Consider the following 21,553-nt stretch of genomic DNA (forward strand, 5'->3'; position numbering starts at 1 on the left):
AATAAGATGATATGTTTTCTGATACTGAAATACACTTTGTCATTACTGGAGCAAAGACACTTCTCACATTTCTCTCAATCTCTGAATGACACTTGTGTTTATCACTCTATTTCTAAATCAACTAAAATGAGATACATTTATATCTGATTCACATACACAAATGTAGAACATAATAATTTAAATGGCTGCTATCTACTTAGACGATTGAGTAGTGGAAGAAAATGTGAAATTACATCACCAAAAGAAGCCAATTCGATGTAAAAAGGTAATGTACCTGCACCTTTCAGGAAACTATTATTTATTCATGAATGTGAAATATGCCTTTTCGAAGTAGTCCATGAGCCTGCCATGCATATTTGGAGTACTTCCAATGCTGCAAAAGGGCAAAATTTGATCTGCAAATGCTTTGATAACTAACTTCTAATTGCTCTGACATGCCTGTGAGTTGCTCTATCACGAAGAGCACAACATTGCATATCAAAACAAATTTTGTGCAGATTGTTTCTGATAGAATGCATTAGAATCCGGTTTTGGGGCAGTGGTAAATAGCTTTCTAAGCAGCAGAAACACAAAATTATACACAAATGCACAAACTTTGATAAGAAAATAAGGTATATCCATTTTTCATATTTGTTCCACTCTTACCCCATTGTTGATAAAAACACGTCACAACTGATGGGGCCCCTATTCAGTAGCAATGGCCAGAGGCATACGGTTGGTTATCGTAGTGTTTTTTGTTACCAGAGATGGAGAGTTGCACATAAAAGTAAGGTTCTATAACTACTGAATCACTGCCAGAGGCCATTGGAAAAACCTGGATTTGATGCATGAGCAGGAGGTCAACATGATACCAACAGTCATGTTGGCACTCAGCAGTCGTCTCTTACATAATCTTCTTGTCAAGACTCAAAGTGACAATGAACTCTGGCTGTCATCCAAGAGATAAAGAATGAGGATGGACCTGGATTAACAACACTGACTCCATACTATACTATGACTTACTATGCTATACTACTAACTATGAAGTTAGAAAGTTAAAAGTTTTTTAAAAATGGGTGAAGTTTGTCCAGAAATGTCCAAACTGTCATTAAAAAGTCAGAGTATTTCACAACAATGTGATTACAATAGAATTGTATAGCATCATATTGTTGTATTTCTTTGTTAATAAATCCTATGGATTTGTCTGTATTATAGTGTTTTCTTTGGGTCAGTGGTTGAGTGTTCATCTCCCCAACATGGCCACCTAAAAATGCATAAAAATGCAATCTAAAAATCTGGTGTTTTTCTGTCATATTTAAATCAACAGACTATAAATGGTCCATTTCTAAAAATATGACCTTTTCTTTCTTCCATTTTTGTAAATCTTTAAAATCTGAAGGTTTTCTGTCATTTTTTAATAGATTATTCTATAACATTTATCAACGACTATAAGTGATCCATTTTGAGCATTTTTAGTTTTTTTGACAAAAATCGACATGCTATAGTATGACTTTTTTTTACCTTTTACCTTTTTGGGCATCTCAAAACCTGGTGTTTTTCTGTCATTTTTTAACATATTATACTATAATATGTATCAACAGACTGTAATTGGTCCATTTCTAGCATTTCTAGCAGATTTAAAATTTGACCCTTTGGGACAAAAATCGACAGGCTATTATGACTTCTTTTTTTTTCTTCCATTTTGGGCATCTCAAAATCTGGTGTTTTTATGTCATTTTTTAACATATTATACTATAATATGTATCAACAGACTATAATAGAACCATTTTGAACTTTTTTAAGCATTAAAATTTGACCTTTTGTGACAAAAATCGACATACTATAGTATGACTTTTTGTTCTTCTTCCATATTTGGACATCTCAAAATCTTGTGATTTTCTGTCATTTTTAAACAGATTATACTGTAATATGTATCAACAGACAAAAATAGAACAATTTTTGGCATTTCAAAAAATTGACAAAATCGACATACTACACCATGACTTTTTCATGACATTTTGGACATTTTTGGACATACCATAGCTTACTATGGCGTTTTTCTTTGTTTGATTTTTTTCATTCATCACATTCTATACTATGGCATTTGATTGGTTGAAGTTTTTAGACATACAATACATTACCATGATCAACATGCTATTCTACAACGTGTTTTGGCATTTTTGTACAGTCTACACTATGGACATACTATAATATGGCATTTCAAAAAATATTTTTGGACATACTAAACCATCACCATTATCATGTTGCACTAAGACCATGGCAACATATGTTCATCTTGATGGGAGAGACTGGAGAGCCCCTTATCCAGCCAAATTAGCCAGAATTTGAGCATTATAGGCACAGAAAAATGCTCTGGGTCCATATGTTGTTCCCTGCACTAATTACAAAATGTTTCCAACCTGGTCTCCCCTCGCCAAGAAGGGGGTTTCGGCTGGAAAGCATAGCTTTGTTCTGTAGATGTCAAATGTATTGCCCTGAGACATGCAAGGTGAGGTGAGGCCAATTGAAGGAGCCTCTTAGCCTGGACCTAGTACTCCTGTTGTGGTCCACATGATTTTAAAGTGATGTTTTACCAGACAAAGACATGTTTTCCTCCCACATAAGGAAGAAAATACCTGGTGGCAAAGTGTACCGCATGCAACTCCAGCACATTTATGTGCCTAAACCACTGCAAAGGACCCTGGGTCCCTGTGACTGTCCTGTGGTGCACGCCCCCCAGCTGCCTAAGAGTGAGGAATGCAAAGGGCCAAAGGGAGCACCTTGGCACGGATACATTTCTCCAGGGCTCTAGAGATTGAAGGCAACTGCTTGAGATCTTCACCATCCTGCTTTGGTGCGTCTTGGGATAGAGGCACAAACTGTTGATCTGTCTGGAAGGGGTGCAATGAATCAAGCCACAGAGGGATAACTGATGTTGCAGCACTATGAGAAATGGTCCCTCCAAATGGGTGCGCCCAATCCCCAGCTTCATGGACTAAAAGTGTGTTTACCCACACTGCAGTCTGCATGTATTGTGCAGCACTTTTTGTTGGTCGAATAGAATCAGGGCCAATTTCAGTCATGCCAGTCTGTCAGTTTTCTGTGCAACTACACCACTCTTCTCTGCTCCTTGTGTCCTTATAAAAAAGCACTACAGAATGCTAATGGAATAATCACTGAGGGAGAGTGAGGTTACATGTAGGAGAATGAATATCTAGCAAGGTAGAAAGAGAAATGCTTTTCTTTCTGTAGTCTGAAATGACAAGCTCCATCTATAAATAGTGAATCAATAATAAGATGAATAAGGGATATTTATAATTGGCTCCGTTGTTTTTGTTGTGTTTGCCGGGTGTCAGAAAGTTATTTAAAACACAGACCAGTGTGCCATTTAAGCCCTCAGTTCTGTATTTTTCCTCCTACTCATGTGTCCTCGATTGTACTCCACGAGCAACTCCGCCAGTGCAATTCAGGCCGTGGTTTAACTGAAATGGCACAAAACAGGTTTACAGTTATCGATTAAAATTGTGCACAAAGGTCAGACATAAAATGTCAGACTGCTGCAATATCACACAACATCATTCTTATCGTGTTGAGTGAGAAATAAATGGAGAAAAGGAATGAGTGAGCAACATAGTATATTCAACATAGACCAATGGCTATACATTAGAAGGCAATTATAGGGCTAATTTCAACAGTACCTTTCCACCTTTACATGATATATGTTATTACTATAACAATAAATATCCAGGCTCATTTGGTTCTTGAGAAATACTTCATTGTACCAAGAAAAGGCATTTTCTCTGGAGAGAAATTATTTTACATCAGAACTGTAAATCAACACTGAAACATAAGTCATATCTTTATTACCCCATGTTACAGGGCACACACAATGTTCAAGTATGCCTGAGGAACTAATTGGAGCAATTAAAAAAAAAACAATGAAGAATAAGAGATAAAATGCATTTAAAAATAAGTGAACTGGCATTGCATTTCACAAAAATTCATAAGCTCATGATTTTGGAACAATTCACTGTAAAGTGCTAACTGGTTCGAACTGAGAAAAGCACATGTTCCCTTTGAAAGATCATACACATTACTTTATACATGGAGGTACAGTAATAGCCAGTCATCAGGCAAGCAATTACCAACCAGAAGACATGGACCACAATTCATTTATTAGTCCTTTAATAAGATAACTGCTTCCTTAATTTCCTTGTTAATGGTAACAACGAGAATCTTGCCACTGGTTGCCAGGACAATGCCAATTACAAATGCTGGTGTTGTCACTGTACAGTTTTCCTTCTTTCCTTGTAATTACATGCAATTGACTGACATACAGTATCAAAAATCTCAAGTCAAGTCCATCTAATCCTCTTACAGATAGGAATCCTTGAACCAAGGGGATGAGAGTGTGAGGAGAGGAGAGCAATTATTGAGGAGTGCAGGAGACCTTCCCATACTCCTCCTCCTCTTCCTCTCCTCCCCCTGGGTGTGGTGGGCTGGGCTGGCCCGACAAAAGCAGGGATCTGTCCAGCTGATGCCTGCCTTCCTACAGGTCCTGAGAATCCACTGTTTTCCTTTGTGCCTCTCATTAGGAGGCACGTTTTTAAAAAAAAAGAAGAAACAAACAAAAAAATATCAGGAGGGGTCTGGGTCAATAAATTTTCCCCTACTGTCCGCCTAAGGCAGACGTTCACCCTCCCACCCCAATCCTAACCATAAAAAGGTAAAAACAAGGTGTACTGCAGAATGGCTTTACTCCTCACAGTCTGTGGGGGGAGCTGGAGCCCCTAGGAGCTGAGGTGCGGTTGGTGGTCTTGCGGCTGTTCTGTCGTGTCTGATTCATCTTGGTGGCCGAAGGTTTCCGAGCGTCGGGCTGGCGCCTCCCCTGGGGGCCCCTACGTTTGCCCCTCTGCCCTGCGCGGCCCCTTCCGGCCCCCGCTGGTCACTTGCGAGAGTGCAGTGTGTCCTGGAACTTGGTGCTGGTGTAGCGGACGTGGAATCCTTTTTTGTTGATTGTATCGTCGGAGCGGAACTTGATCACAATGGAGTCACCGGCTGAGTAGATCTCCTCTGGAGGCTGTCAGGACAAAACAACAGATTCATTTGTGCTGTCGCTTTCTGCTTCTCTGACTGCACTTCAATTAAAACTAAGACTTCTCACATGCTGAAAGTGAAGTCAGATCAGTGACCATGACGAATGGCTTCTGACTGCAGAGGACTGCTAGTACTGCAACAGCCAGGGGCCACGTAAGGGTCTGGGACCAGGACTGGCCCTTTCCAGCTTTATACTGATTAAGGCTTTGGCTGCTATTGAAGTGAGGATAAAATATACTGCAATGATTATTTCCAGGTTCCCTCCTCCACCAAGCGCATTTCTTTCCTGAACAAAACCATACACTGTGCAGCACTTTATTTTAATTCTACGGTCTTGAGTATAAAGTCGGCAAAACTGTTTCCAGTGAAACAAAAAGGGGGATTTAACTTAATTATGTGTGCACAGAAAAATATGCAACACTTGACCTGGCTGTTTTGAATAATGGTATCACATGAATATTAATTCAAATATTATGCTGGAAAAATAATTACTTGGTGGAGGTGCTCAGGCAGCTGCACTCACTGTGGCTTCGACAAAGACGAGTGCTGCGATGTCAGAGCAGGCAAAGCTTGTGCAACCAACTGTAAAACACTGTGCTGTTGATTAAAGCTGTCATTCATTACATGAATAATATATCTACAATAGCCCATAAGTCTGGGTTTATTGGGAGAGGGATTTAAAACACAGGAAGAAAGTGCTCTTCACGTTTTATTGTACACCCAGCAAAATATAGTCTGCTATTTAACTGAGAAAAGCCCTTGGGCTAAAAGTAAGGCTCCCCACACTATAATGAGTTTTCACCCTACTTTGGACTGAATTGTGTCAGTTTATTTCAACCTGTTTTATAAAAGGAAACTTGATTGAGGAGCCGCTCCCTGGGGTTCTGGGGGTGTTATGTCCCCTCCAGCAAATCATTCAGAGGAACAGGCGTGAGTAAAAGGCCAGAGCTTATTATTGAAGTGTGTAAATGAAATCAAGCTGTTCTCTGACCTGAGGAAACTTGTGTTTCTATTCCCTGCTGGTCTCATTGTTCCAGGCTCAGGCTGCAGCCTCAGCATTGGCTGATTAATTTGCTGTTACAAGCCGATGCCAAAGACTCTGATAGGCTATCGGCACCCAGGGAACGATGGCTTGTGGTGACCTACAACCTGCCTCGACGGCGACACTCCCAAACTCAGAGGAACACGTCAACTTTAACAAAGCGATTAAAGCCCGAGTATGGTCCGGAATCAAAAGCCCCAAAGTAGTTTACAAAGCTGACCTTTTACAAACGGCTGGAAAAGGTTACACAAGAAAGGTCCACAAAACATCTGCTGCTGTCGGGTTGCACCAGTATACTATGAGTAATCTCTCTTTAGAAATTAATTGATTAATTATTACTGTATGTTTGTTGTGGCACAAGTTGACGAGACTGACAGGCAGTAGAGGAGGAACGGAGATGCACACGTGTCTGGTTGCATTTTTGTCCGAGTACCAGTTTTTTCCACGCCAAAATGTTCTTACCCCTGAGCCACAGTAACGTCCCAGCCGTGGAGACTTGGTGTCAGCGCCATCAAAGAGCTCCATGTAGTCGTAGCCGCAGTCCGCCTCCTCCTCAATCTCAAAAGTCTGGAAGATGAGCTCCACGCCGTAGCCTTTCTCAGCCGAGATCACCCACTGACAGTCAGAGGCTCCGGGGTAGTTGTTGTCTCCGAATTGGGCATGAGAGAACAGGTCCTTGGTTTTGACCTCAGCCTTTAGGCGACCTCCACATTCTGTGACCACAAGAGTGGAGATAAGTTGGACATTTTGTAGGCTAGCGTTAATTAGCTACAAGTAGCACAGCTGGTCATGTGTGGTTTACCATTCATGCAGATACAAATGATTCGTTAACATGCTCTGTAGTTAGACATGAGTCATAATCACTCTCAGACTGAGGTGAATTGTGGAAAAAAAACAGAATCCTGTAAGCAATTACATGAGGGAAAAAAAGGTCTGATACCTGAGTAACTGACCTTAAATTAGTTGGATGTCCCGAAACATACAAAGGCTTAGAGATTTTACTGGAATTCCTCTAAGCTGCTACTGTGTTTTTTCTTAAAGGGATAGCTTAAAGATACTGACTGTTGTACTGACATCTACTGTAGCTAATACACTGACTGTGGATCATACAACCCCACTCGGGATGGCCATTTGGAAGGAACCTGCAAACTCGATTATCTTTAACGTTAACTAATTGATTAATCAATATGTTTTTTCACATACTCCAGTCCATGAATACACGTGCAAAATAAAAGATATATAAACAGTACTATGCATAAGCCTGTTTTTATAACGGACGCTTTTATTTGAAAGGACGAAAAGAGACTTCCAGTTGGTCGTAAAAACGAACTCAAGTGAGATTAAACTGTAAAGATAACGTCAAGGAGTTCAATGTTTTATGTTTTAGCCCCCGAAGAGGTATGAGGTTAGCTTTCACAGTAATCCTGCATATTTAAATGTGTTTGTGTTGTGTTTAAATTTGCTTTGGATAAAATTAAACCTAGTATATCATGCTAGCAATGTTTGATACAGTAAGCTAGTTTTGCTTGTATTTCTGTGTGTTTTATGATTGTTATTGCAACTTTCAGTTTGCAAACTGTAGCTTTATTCGACTTATTTCTCAGCTCATTGGCTTATTATGTACGGCCGCAGAACTGAACGATCGGCTGTGTTTCAGTTCAGTGAGTACTGATACGCAGTCATAGATAAAATTAAAAAATACACAGATCGATTAAAAATTCCACCTAATCGACCAAATTCTTAACGACCATTAGTCGATCATCGATTAATTATTTCCATCCCTAAACCCCACTTAAAAAAATACAAACTATCTCTTTAAACATGAAGAGAATCTGAGCATCTATTCGTACCTGCAGTATGTGAAGCCTCGAAACCTTTCTTCTGCACAGAGTTATCAGAGAAGAAGCGAATGAACAGCTTGTTGGCACTAGACGTGATGGGTGGAGGTTTCTTGGTGCCACAGAAGCGACCCAGACTTGGAGCTTTCCCATCTCTCCCATCATAAATCTCAATGTGGTCGTAAGCACACTCCAGGTGGGCCTCCATGTCGAGCTCATTGAAAGCCTGCAACAAAACAAGACGATGAATGTGTTGCTTGTTTTTTAATTGAATAACATTCTCTGGATAGACATATGTGAAGGGTTCCTACACCTTTTCCAAAGTCAAATTCAAGCACTTTTCAAGGTGCATTTTCAAGTTTTTCTTACACCTTACAGCTGTGACAAAAGCACTTTTTGAACCTTGAAAACATTACATATTTTCCAAGAATTTCCAACACGTTTAGGAAACGTGTATGTTATTTAAAAGAAACTTTCAAGCACTTATAAAACTGTAATTCTCTTATCACACAGGTAAACTACAGTTTACCAATACATATCTGACTAACAGATGTTGAGGTTTGACTTGTTTTCACTGAATGCAAAGAAAATAATAAAGATTTTATAATAATCTACTTCATGTCAGTGATACAGTTGACAAAACTACAGATAATAACAGAAGGGGGAGCCACACATCATCGTTAGGGATGGGATAACAGTTTCTGACAGCAGCACAGTAAACACAGATGTCCTCAGTGGATTTAGCAATTCAATTACGCAAATAAGCCACATGAAAATAAACACATGAGTGACAAGTGAAATTATACAGAGAGCAGGAGGAAGTGACACATACGATTTTGATGCGGTGGCCCGGAGTGGTGGTGAGTGCCCAGGTGCATGCCTTCTTGCTGGGGTATTTATCCGGCCAATTGGGGCTGGTGATGATGCCGCTCACACTATTCACAGTGTGATCACAGCCAGCTGTGAAGAGACATCACTGAGTTATCACAGGCCTCTGTATCATGTAATATGTATCAGACTCAAACTGTTTTTTACACAAGTAAGCATGTGTTCGTCCACCCTAATGTCAAGTCTGATTTAAATAAATTAGTGGTGGGAATCACAGATTAAACCACAATACGTTACTATCACATTACGATGTTATTGATTTTGCGATACTCAATAAATTGCAACACAATCATTTACGATACATCACAATACCCCAAAAGCAGGAATTATGCATTTATGCACTGCTTTTTGAGAATTTAAGAGCTGATATCCAGCCATTTCCATGGTTTTCTTGATAATAACCAAATTATTATCATTATCAACAAAACCATGGAAAATGGCTAGACATCAGCTCTTAAATTAAACTCTTATGAGCTATTTTTGTTGTTATCATTATATTCGTCCAAACAAATGTACCATTAGTTGTACCAGGCATTAAAATGAACAATAAATTGAAGAAAACAAGGGTGGTCTAATCATTATTTCCATAACTATGCCAGTATACACCAGATAAATATGGCAATTGTTGCATTTACATTATTAAAAAAGTTTTATACACAATCGATTGTGTAGATGCAGCACCAGACTATGTTGAAACTCAAGCAGTATGTTCAAATGTATGCATAATCCGAACCTTGAAAACATAATTGTTAAAATGATGCATTTTCAAAACCTTAAGGACTTTGTACGATCCCTGTATAAAATAGATGCCCTACACCTACAAGCAATAAGTCAAGGAACAAGCATAAAAGTGCAAACATATCAAAGAGACAAGAGTTTGAGGTGAAATACCTTCTTTACAGTCGTGTTTGTTCTCATGCAGCACAAAGCCGCTCCTGCACTGACAGCTGTAGCTCCCAAAGGTGTTGACACACTCATGTTGACAGCCACCGTTCTCCTTAGAGCACTCATCTTTGTCTGAGGAAACACAGAGGACACAACCTTAGTGACTGTTTTTTTTTTTTAACGACTGACAGATAACAGCTCCGAGTGGCTGACTGAAAACACTTGTGATGCTGTACAACTCACTGTCAGAGGACTCACCTGAGAAGAACTGTGCTTTGAAGCCCTTTTTGGACACTGTATTGTCTGATTTGAACTCAATGCGCATGTTGTTGTACTGGGAGGTGATAGCTTCTGGTTTCTCTGCCCCGCAGAACTTCCCATGCAGCCTCGAATCTGCCGACAGCCCACTGCGCACCTCCACGTAGTCGTACTTACAAACCTGAGTGGAGAAACAGAGCATGTGAAGAGGCTGCGACAGTTTCATTTGGCTTTAATTATGAAACACACGAGCAGGACAGGAGGGCTGGGTGAGCAGAGTAAGAAAGCACGGAACAAACCCACCCCGCGCCGATTCAAAAAAACCCCAGTGCTCACGTCATTGCCCTCAGTCTCGAAGACATCAAAGAGCAGAGTGATGCGATACTGTGTGGGGGCAACCAGCTGCCAGATGCAGTTCTTGTTTGGGGGGTACTCTCTGGGCCACCCCGGGCTGGTGATCGACCCGTTCAGCTTGGTGATGAAGCCTCCACAGGCAGCTGGACAGAAAACACAACACGGGAAGAGACAAGGGCAAAGACTTTAAAGCTTAATACAGATGCAGATGTGCCGATAGAATAAATTCTATCACCAAATGTTCAACTGTTACGCTACAAACCATGCAGCTGAAATGAAAGCCCTCTGAAATATCCCTTTGTGTCCTGAATAAACCCGATTACTGGCTGACCTGCCCGAGAGGACAGCTTTGCATCGGTTACGCAATACACACATGTTAGAACAACTGGTGTTAGCCTTTCCCTCACCTGCCTATTTTTAGATAAACTTAATGTTCAGTGTTGATCCTCCAAACTGCAATAGATGTTATGTTGATACACGGATTGTAGAGTTATTACACGCAGACACAGGTGTGATAAAAGTTGCAATACTCATTTTTGCATTCTACAGATGCCAGGCATCAGTTACTATATATCAGGGTTTGTAAAGCTTTTTCAGGGTAAATTTCAAGCACTTTAAAAGTACCGGAAACTAGCATTTCCAGACTCTGAAAGCCTTTATCATCATCTCTAAATTTGTTACTATAAATGCAAGTAGACCATTTCTGGTGTGAGATGCCAGGAGACAACAAACAAATATGTAGATAAAGTTCCAGATTTCGTTGAAAATCAAGCACTTTAACAAGTATCTTGAAATGAAAAATGTATTCATAACCTTGAAAACATAACAGAAAGATTAAGTATTTTTTAAAACCCTGTTTTTTCTCTGTGTGCCATGCAGGTGTTACATTAAAGTACTACCTCCTTTATCAGTCTTCAGTACCTTACTTAGGCACTGACGTTAACATTACTCCTCATACATGTTACATTTATTATTCTATTGTTGTTATTCTTGTCTCGTAATAGTTATGTTGTTGAAATTTCTTTGAGCAATCTCTGGCACATGATTTTCCTTTGGGACAAACTTTGTTTATCTCAATCAATCTTATTCTAATATGCAATAATTTTACATTCTTGAAGATAGACATGAATAAAATATGAACAGATCTGATTGCAATGTTGCCTTACAAAGATGTTGCAAATGCTCTCTGTCATACTGTTTGTGTAATAATGGGATTGTTTATGTAAGTGCATATGCCATTGTATTAGTTTGATTTTATTGCACTTCATTACTTTATTAGTAATGCATGTGCATGCGTCTGTATTTAACATTTCTTTTCAAACATTTTCTTATCTTATTCAATTACATTTGCTTGTATTTTACTTTAATGGCTCCATATTTTCTACAAAATCCTAAATATCTTCTGCGTAAGCTAACTACAGAAGAGCTCTAGTGACAGCTGACTTCTGTTTACCTGCGAACAGTGGCTAAGAGATCAACCAGATATTGTACAGGTTGTATACTAATAGTTAGGTCTTAGATAACAACATGTAATTAGAGATAAAAATAATGCCTGCATTGTTGTGACTCAAATCTTTATAAGGTAGTGCCCAGCCAGCAGAAGCACCACTGTGGGCATCTGTTTGGGCTTTTAGAAATGACTGTATTTATTGTATTTGGGTGGCTAACTGTGTAAAGTGCTTTAGCATGTAAATTACATGGTGAGCAGGGCTGGTGACTTTTCTCCCTGTACTTACCCTCGCAGCTGCGCTTGTCAGCAGCCAGCTCATAGCCTGGGTCACAGGCACACTTGTAGCTGCCTAGTGTGTTGACACAGCGTTGCTCACAGCGACCGTTGTCCGGCTTGGAGCACTCATCCATCTCTGGAAACACAAAGATATGTTAGGACCCTTTTTACTGGCCCCCTGGTTTGGTGGTTTACAAGAGAAACTCCCCCAAACAACATCAGAGCCAGGCAGAGAGGCTCGCACAGAACCCAACAGAGAAACAAAAATAAATGAAATAGACTTTAACTGCCATACTGTTTGAAAGGACAGAGAGTGACTCTGTAACATGTCAGATTAAACAGATGGTGACATTATTCTCTGAAGAATTTACAACCCTTAACCTCTGACCTTTAAAAAAGTTGGCAGCAAAGCCGGCCTTGTTGACGGAGCCATCTGAAACAAATTTCATCCACAGCTGGTTGGAGCTGGTTTTGATGTCATCTGGTTTGTCGTAGCCACAGAATCGGCCCAGCAGGGGACTGTTTTCAGAGTTTCCATCACGCACCTCCAGGTAGTCATAGGCACAACTGTCATGTCTCTCAATCTGAGGAGGATGAAAGGGTTGGAGTCAGTCATAAGCAAAATCTTCAAATCAGCCACAAAATTTACTAAAGTATATTTTAATTGAAGTTGAAAACAGCGATGAATGGGCTCTTGGACCTTTCCACACATACAGGGTATTTAGTATTGAGGGGACTCTGGTTGAGGCGCCTGTTCATATCCGTGGCAATCAAATTCTCTGAGTAGATGTCCTCACTTTTATCAAGCAAGTGAAATTTGGGTTAGATTGGACAATGCACGTTCGAGTTGCACCTTCATGTTTCATGGCAAAACAAGCGTTACGCCAGGGCAACATCTTTGCATGAAAACTCAATATTTCCGCAACCTATCATCGCAAAGGTCTTTACATTATGACGATTAAATTTGAAGATGATTGGGTTACGTCTCTAGGAGGAGTTTGTCAAAGTACAGAGCCTAGAAATGGCAAAAAAAAAAGAAGCTAAAATTGCAACCAAATTTTTTGACTTCCTGTTGGTTTAAGGGTATACCTACAGGAGACATTTTTATACATTCCCATGCAACATCTGCCCACCAACAATAAAATATCCAGTGTTTCACCAACGCTGTACGTGTGCCGAGTTGGGTGAGTTTTTGAGCACCTTTAGCCCCTTAAAAAGACGTTCAAAGAGGCAAAATAAAAATTTCAATAGGTTCCTTGCACCGGTCAGTGCTCGGGCCATTATTAATAAATAACAAAAGACTGATGTCTTACCTCAAAAGACTGGAAGGTAAGGCCTACATGGTAGCCCTGAGCTACAGTAATCTTCCACACGCACACTTTGTTGGGCCTGTAGTCGTCAGGGTAGTTGGGGGACTGGATCTGACCGTTGTCTTTCTTCACCTCCCCGCCACAGATGGCTGCGTGTGACAGCAAAAACAATAAAAACAACACTGAGCTCCCTTGATAGCAATATCATCAGCACATGCCTCTAAAGGAAAAAAATACAGTTCTGATTAACACAACGTGGATTAGCTGAAATGCTTCCACCACCACCAGCTCCCACATGCACAAACACACATCATCCCTTTGCACGGTCTGGAAACAATGGAGCCGAGTGTGAAGGCCGGCCAAAATCTGATTAATGCAGCGTAAAGTGCCTGACACATCAGCAGTAGGGGAGCCAAAAACTGTGGATATTACTGCAGCCTCTAGGCACATTGTTGGATGTGTGACTGGCCATGCGTTCAGTCAGCTGAGCGGCATGCCGGAATGGGGTGCAGCGAGGTCGGGGGAATGGGTGCTTACCCTCATAAACGGCGGAGAAACCTTTTCCCACCCAGTTACTGCTGCTGCGGAACTCAATCCACAGTCGGCTGTCGGTGGAGATGATTGGCTCCGGCAGCTTATCACCACAGAAACGACCTGGGTCACAGGTGGAGACACACACACATACACCAAGATCTCATTATTACAACACCTGTGATAGCTCTGAAATTCCACCACACAGCTCTTTACTTCATAGAAACTGAAGGAGAGGAAAGGAAACTGTGTCAAAAACATAAAAATACAGGTGAACTAAACTATTAAAATCTTTAGTTTAGCATTTCATTTTTGGCATACGACTAGAAATATCTCTTTCACCCATCAAAGCGCAATTATCAACATACTTGTTTATACGCTCTGAGGAAATCAGATGCAACACATTCTTTGTAGCGTCCATGTCGTTTCTAAATTACAAATGAATAGCTCCTGAACACACCAAAGTTGGAAGAACGACTTCCCAGCCCAGAAAATAGGATATCCAAGGAGAACATGAATGCACCATTGGCTTTCTTAAAAGTCTGTGTCTCTGAGTACCATTCTAATAAATGATTTATTATGATTTTTGATGAAGATCAGACCAGATTTTAGAGATAAATTGTGCCTATGTAGGTAATTCCAAAGGGTTCACTTTTTTCTTGGCATTTTATTTTAAGTATTTGAACACATGTAAAACTTGTGTTTATCCATCACTATATCCATCACTATTGTAGTCATTTATCTCTTATGATAATTAACTGAATATTTATGAATTTTGGACTATTGGTTGAACAAAAAATGTTGTTGATGTCACATTTTTGTGGTAAATTAATTGAGAAAAGTTTCAGATTAATCTGTTTTGAAGATAAGCATTAGTTGGGGTCTAGTGCAATATTGCCATTCTTCATATAGTGAAATGTTGTTTTTTTTTACGTTTACCCCTTTTCTCACCCTTGACTTTGACTAAAAGCGGCTTATATCCATTATTTATGGCGAAATTGACTCCCTGAATCTGAACCCAATCTATACACATAAAGGACTCCTGGGAGAACGACTCAGACAGCCAGTGGAGCATCATCCTCGGTCTGGTGCACTTGTCTTCTTTCCCTTCAACAGGCCCTCAACACAAATATAGATCCCTGAACCCTCTGACTTCTTTCTTCCCCCAAATTAAAATGTACCTACTACAATAAAGCGTGGCATTGCTTTACCTCTCTGCTAGGAAGACGCTCCATCCTTTTTAAATGGAAATATGGTTATATTTCTTTATTTGAACTGTAACAGGCAGTGTCAAGCCCTGCATATGATGTACTGACTTTGCCTTGGCTGTGGAAAAGTAAATTACAGTGGCCCTGAGAGCTCGCTGTGCAACTTAAGAAAACACATGCAAATACACAAAAAACAAGCAAATTGAGAAAACATCTTCATCAATCTGACCACACAAGCGCAGCATTTAGAAAATGCACTGCAAAGACCACAATACAACACAACACAATAAGAAAAAGTGCTGCAAATAGACAACAACACAACAGAAGTGTTTCCAGATGACACTTAAAAGTTTATAACGTTGCAGTGCTTCTTCTTATTGTGTTGTGTTGTGGTCTTTGCATCGCGTTTTCTAAATGCTGCGCTTGTGTTGTCAAATTGATAAAGATGTTTTCTTAATTTGCTTGTGTTTTGTGTATTTGCATGTGTTTTCTTAAGTTGCAGCGCTGTGAGCTCTCAGGGCCACCATAGTAAATAAAAATTTGGAAAAAATAAACTGACCTTTGAGAGGTGCCTTCCTCCAGTATCCATCTCGGATTTCCACGTGGTCATACCAACACAAGTGGCTCCTGTACAGGTCCATGGAGGTGAAGTTCAGAATGATCTTAAAAACCAAGAGAGCGCGATTATTGACACAGATCAGAAAAAATAAGAAGCGACAGAGACACCACATCAGTGTGAACAGTCAGTGGAGCTCGTTTTCAGGCATCTAAAAAGTTGATCTGGTACTTTCCATATGCTCATACCTTTTCCCCTGGTGTGACTGATATTCTCCAGATGCAGTGCATGTAGGCTGAGTAACCATTAGGGAAGCCAGGAGAGGAGAAGTTCCCGCTGCTGTCCTGCAGACTGTCCCCGCATCCTGTGTAAAAAACACAAAAGGACGTGCACGTGAGGCCTGAGTCGAGAGCATGATGCACTGCCAATTAGTCCTCTGCCTGAAAACACCTAAGCCACTAATTCAAGATTTACACACACACATAAGCTCTGAAGTAAATCCCCTGGAACCTCGCTGCAGAAACAGATGCTTGATGCTGGAATTATAACACCGAATGTGAAGTAAAGGGCAGCTCTTTTATGTTCAAAGGCACATCTGCTGATAATATTCACCCACAACCCCGCGCCGCCACCCCCCCCCCCCCCATCTACTCCAGATGATGATCACACAAAAGAATTGAGAGTGTGAGACACTTTCTCTGAGCATCCTCTGAAAATAAACCTGGCCCACTATAAATAACCAAGCCCTCTGGAGGACGTGATGCATTATGTACGCCTTGCCAGTGAAAAACCACCCTTAGTTTGACTGGCAAAACTAAAGTGTGCAAGTGTGCGCGGACTGATTCCAAACAACATGCACTGCCTCATGGAACGACTGAGGGAGGCTCATGCCATGTGGGGGGAAAAGATGGGTTTAATTAAGAGAGAGAGGAAATGATAAAGAGTAGATTGTATCTTCAGTTGTCCATCTTGAGAACTGTGTATGCATTCATTATTACTCTGTGTTATCTTTACCTCGGGTTGCGTTTTGAAAGAGTAAGGAAAACATCTCCCCCGACTGTTCACATTCATTGCTTCCCTTGAGGTTTGTGTGTAAGCAATAAAAACGAGGAGCCCTGAGCTATACGAGTTGTGTGTAATAATGCTTGGCAGAGGTTTGCCCGTACTAAACCATTAACAAGCTCTGAGGCACACACCGGGGATGACAAACACTCCCAGGAATGCTGCGTGAATGGGAGATCCGTAGCTCTTTAGGGATTTTTTTTATCCAAGAACATGTGGAGACTCACCACTTCGTCCCCCACATTGTGCGTCAGATCATCCAGTCAGTTTTTCCTCACGAGACAAAGATTGTCATGAAGAAAGAAACAGAAAGCGTGCACAGACACATATATAGATCCATTTAGGTTCGCTAAGGTTATTCATTTAACCCTGAGAGACTCATATGGACCCATTTTTGGGAGTTTAAAGGGCAATAGCAGGTCAACAGTAAATGCCACAAAGACGTGGTTTACATCATCTGAAAGATGAAATCTCAGCACCATGTGTCAGGTTGTTCTAGTCATAAATCTGTAATACACATTGTGTTTTGATGAGGCGCCAATTAAAGTCTTGAAAGTTTGGAGTATTTAAAGCAATTTATGGGTTGCTGCCATTTGTTACACAGATGTGGTAATTAGAAAATCCCTCCAAAATATCACACCGAGACACCAAGACCTCGAAGAACAGCAAAGAAAAATCCATGCTGTGATTCCGTAAGAATTGCATTCATGGTGAGCCCATCTGTTCTGGAAATCGCCTGGATTATTGTAAATTATTTTTTACTGCATGCAAAAAACATGGTTTTTGCCCCAAACTGCAGTGTATTAGCGAAAACTGGGCACTGGGCAAAGGGGATACTCGTGGGTACCCACAGAACCCATTTTCATTCAGGTATCTTGAGGTCAGAGGTCAAGGGACCCCTTTAGAAATGGCCATTCCAGTTTTTCCCTCGCCCAAACTTTGGGTTGCTATCAGTATAGCCTCTTAAAGACGAGCTACAGCCTCTTAAAGACGTTAATTTTGGCCAGGATTGCTGGCGCTCCAATCGGTCTTAGGCGGTTACGGTTAAAATTTCTGCTAAAACCGCGCCGGCTGGTCCAGCTCTGGTGACCATCACCATTTGAACTTGCGGCTGACAGCTCAGCTCTCCTTCCTACAAATTAACTGTCTGACATCAAATCTATTCAGCAGCAGGCTCTTCTCAATGTACATCTGTTAATGTTATAAATTATGTTTACTCAACAGCATTACATTGTCGCTCCTCAATGGAATCATAAACAAAGAGAGGGATTTCGGGAAAAGCGCTCAAGCAGCGGCTTAGGCAACTCTCCTCAAAGTTTATGTTGCACATGCTGTGATGTGTGGACATCAGCGTTGTTCCCAACAATGGTTGTTTTTTTGTCATTGTCTTCTCGAAACCAGCTGTTCTTTTGCGTCTTTCTGGAAAAGATTGATGACAAACTTCCTGTCCCTGGGTAGTGTTTACACTCATCCCAGCTTGGGAGTTTCGGACGCTGTAGCCAAGGAACTGCACCACATCAATAGTAGATGCTTGGCTATTTCCACACAGTGTGAGCTGCATCTTGGGAAGGCAGGAGGAGCTGCAGACCTCACTCTCTCTCTCTCTCAGGGCAATGTTACACACACATGCAAAAATAGACAGGAAAAACCCATAGCAGACGGCATCTGTCATTTTGGTCTTACTGGAGCATTTGTAGAGTTTGCGTGCCTGTGCGATATCCCCTTTGCTCAGTCTGGTTCTCTGGCCAATGGGTGGTCGCACCCCGTTCACATCATAGCGTGGCAGGATGGTGTCCAGGAAGATGCCTCTGTAATTCAGCAAGAGGGAGTGATGTTAATGTCGCATGAAACCCAGACGGCATGCACACAATCCTCATTCCAACATATATGCACGCCATGAAACATGTTTGCTCGAGGATTAAGTGACTTACCATCCGACAGTGTAATTCAATCACTGTCAACATTATCATTAATGGTTTCTAAAGAATTGAGACTTCTAAATACCACGTTGGAAATGAGTTCTGTCAGTCTTGGCTAAGGCAAACAAAACGTGGCTGTTTGGTAGAAAAATACAGAAAATCCAACAGTCGGACAAAAGGGAGCATTTCCACAGAAATGTAAACCTGCTTACTCAGGACACAAATATGCATTTGCAACCATAAAATGTCTAAATACATTTGAGATTTCTGATTTAAAACCCATCTGTTGGTTTTTCTTCCAGTTAACACATACAATGCCTGTAATGAGATGCAGCACCATTTAAATCACACAAGCCTGCACACCCACACCTCTGTAGACACAAGAGTATTATCATGATCCCAGCCCGCCTGTTTGTACTGTAATAAACTTATCAACATCAATAAAACCTACTATCTATGAATAAACACTCTTTTAATCAGTAACCAATCAGGATTTGGCGGATACACTTTCAACATGACCCATCATCGCTTTCTAATGAGACAAATTAGATCAGTGATGGTATTTTAAAAGGTTATTGTAGAATATTGTAGAAAATAGAAAATTAATAATTTTAACTCCTCTTTACGCTTATTCTTATCTCAACTGCCATATGTTGCTCCTCTCTATGCAACATTTATGAATGCAAAAGGGTATGTGTGTTTTATTTATTTACATCAATGATTAGTTCAGATCTACTCATCTGTGGCTAAAAAGCAACAGATGGACAGTTGCAGTCACTTATCAAAGTCTTCCTTTGAGGTCGGGGTCACACGGTCTGATCCCGAGGTCAACGCTGACATCATTCTTCCCACAAGTCTGCCCTACAGATGGACCCAAACTCAGAGCTTAAGCCTTTCTCCAGAGGTACTGTGCGTTCAAAATAAATTGCATAAGCTGTAAAGATATGGACGTGAACAAAGTCCAAACTAAAAACTAAAAAAAAGATCAGGTAAAGCATCTTTGACGCTTTAAAAAATGGCAGAACAGAACAGTAAGTACAGAAAAACTCTTTTCACACTGCTGTCTCACTTGACACTTTGCTAGTTTATCATCTCAATTTTTCTCAAAGTATTGGCGAGGAACGGCCTGGCTCCCCGGCCGTTCCCATGGTGACATGCCTATCAACGCCAGGCATGTGCAAACAGAGCAGCCTGAGCTAACAGTTTAGACTCTGCCTGCCTGCCCGTCTGTCTGTGAGCTTCCAGGAGCCCGTATGCTGGCTGTCGGTGAAAAACGCCACTCCAGCCGGTGTCAGAGCAGACAAAGGGCACACTGGCAGGTCTCTATTTGAGTTGGCATCGCTCCATACACCAGTCCCTGAAAAATATCTCTGGACCAAAGGAGGGGGCAGGCAGAGTTGTGGGTCGGGTAACACACCCCAGACAAAAAGCATGGGGGATCAGCCCTGCGTGTCCCCAGGAGACACAGCAAAACATCAAGACAGGCCATGAAATCTTCCCAACAACACCCGCTGCAAAGGCCCTGGCTTCCCACGGTGATTTACTGTAAAACATCGAGCAAACACACTGGCTAACAATGGGGTAACAAAGACGACACTGGCACAGGTAAATCAGCCAATCAGGGCTCAAGAAGAAGTGCTTGGAATGACTTGTGAAAAGCTAACATGAGCCCCTTGTCTGCTCATACAGCTCTGTGAAACATTCCCCAGCAGCAGCAGCAGCAGCAGCAGCAGCCATTCCTTTCTCATATCTAAACAGTCTTATTGATCAACACAGTTCCATGAATTACGATAGCAACAGACTACAGAGCTGGAGTGAAAACAGAACAGGGCGGATTACCCGATATAAACATACTTTAGGGCAGGGCTGCTCCATTGTGCAGCAGGCTGAAGTGCATACCACAAATTTAGAAGATCATGAGGTTAAGTCCAAATCTTGACCTAAGAGTGACAGCAGCTGAATGGATATCCTGTTTTTAAGTGCTGAGCTGACTGAAAAAAAGATAAGACTGTCCTCAAAAAACACCTTCCCCTTTTTTTTTCTCCCTCCTCAGCTGCTGTGGACTTTGTTCAGGCCACAAAAGGATCCTGTAGACCTAAAACCCCACAAGAGAGGAATAGTTGTTGTTGGTACGAACTGAAAGGAGTTGTGGAGAATAATGTTTCATGGTTTATCATACCAGATGTTATTTCACGAGTCTCAATTCCCTCTTTTTTTCCTTTTTTCTGTATAATTCTAAACATTAAACCTAAAAAAATCTAATTCTGCAAAAGACGGTCCAATGTTTTAGCTCCATTCTGTGTTAGTGGGATCGTTTGGATTTTTTGAAGTGGTGTTATATGAGGTACTTATCCATAGTCAATGTGTTACCTACAGCAGAACCAGCACAGAAGTTAAGCAATGTACTGCTGTGGATGGAGTCAGCGGTCGAAATGTATTTTAGCCACCTAAAAAAATCCAAAGTATGATATATCTAAAATATTTTCACCGCATTACCTTGCCCTCTTACAGCCCTGTTTAAGTTTACATAGGAGTAACTGAATCTTTGTGCTCTTGTCAAAGACACCAGACTCATTTCACTTAACACAGACTGAAATGAACTAGTTGAGAGCACCAGTACAGTTTAGATGCACAGGGTCAGACAGGCATTTCTGTACATTGACCTACAACTAGCTGCAGCCTCTGGTCAGACAAAGATTCCCTCTCTGCTTCCCAGAATCTGTTTGCCGCAAGAGCATGGCAGTTGACTTGGGAAGAGGCCCATATACTGAGAAAGTGACACAGGGCATGGGAGAAACTGGCGGTGAAGAAAAAAATCTATATATACAGCTAACACAGAGGGTGAAGTAAGAAAAAAGGGACAGCCAACAGCTGGTTCTTATATCATAGTAAGGTAAGAA

The 21,553-nt window shown here is 41.0% G+C and overlaps 1 protein-coding gene across 1 annotated transcript in view; it reads right to left on the minus strand.

Annotated features, from left to right (window-relative positions):
* Window positions 1-3,825: 3,825 nt before the first annotated feature.
* Window positions 3,826-21,553, minus strand: part of bmp1a (bone morphogenetic protein 1a) — a 39,130-nt gene continuing 21,402 nt past the window's right edge. Inside the window, exons 7-20 of the mRNA XM_059337425.1 lie at window positions 18,418-18,542; window positions 15,921-16,036; window positions 15,676-15,778; window positions 13,915-14,031; window positions 13,381-13,526; window positions 12,456-12,651; window positions 12,078-12,203; window positions 10,324-10,484; window positions 9,988-10,168; window positions 9,736-9,861; window positions 8,789-8,916; window positions 7,969-8,182; window positions 6,581-6,831; window positions 3,826-5,059 (exon numbers count right to left, since the gene is read on the minus strand). Of these exons, the coding sequence (XP_059193408.1) occupies window positions 4,925-5,059; window positions 6,581-6,831; window positions 7,969-8,182; window positions 8,789-8,916; window positions 9,736-9,861; window positions 9,988-10,168; window positions 10,324-10,484; window positions 12,078-12,203; window positions 12,456-12,651; window positions 13,381-13,526; window positions 13,915-14,031; window positions 15,676-15,778; window positions 15,921-16,036; window positions 18,418-18,542 (2,125 nt within the window). The 3' untranslated portion in view covers window positions 3,826-4,924. The remainder of the gene's footprint in view (window positions 5,060-6,580; window positions 6,832-7,968; window positions 8,183-8,788; window positions 8,917-9,735; window positions 9,862-9,987; window positions 10,169-10,323; window positions 10,485-12,077; window positions 12,204-12,455; window positions 12,652-13,380; window positions 13,527-13,914; window positions 14,032-15,675; window positions 15,779-15,920; window positions 16,037-18,417; window positions 18,543-21,553) is intronic.

Source organism: Centropristis striata, chromosome 7 (genome assembly GCF_030273125.1).
Source record: "Centropristis striata isolate RG_2023a ecotype Rhode Island chromosome 7, C.striata_1.0, whole genome shotgun sequence".
NCBI lineage: Eukaryota > Metazoa > Chordata > Actinopteri > Perciformes > Serranidae > Centropristis > Centropristis striata.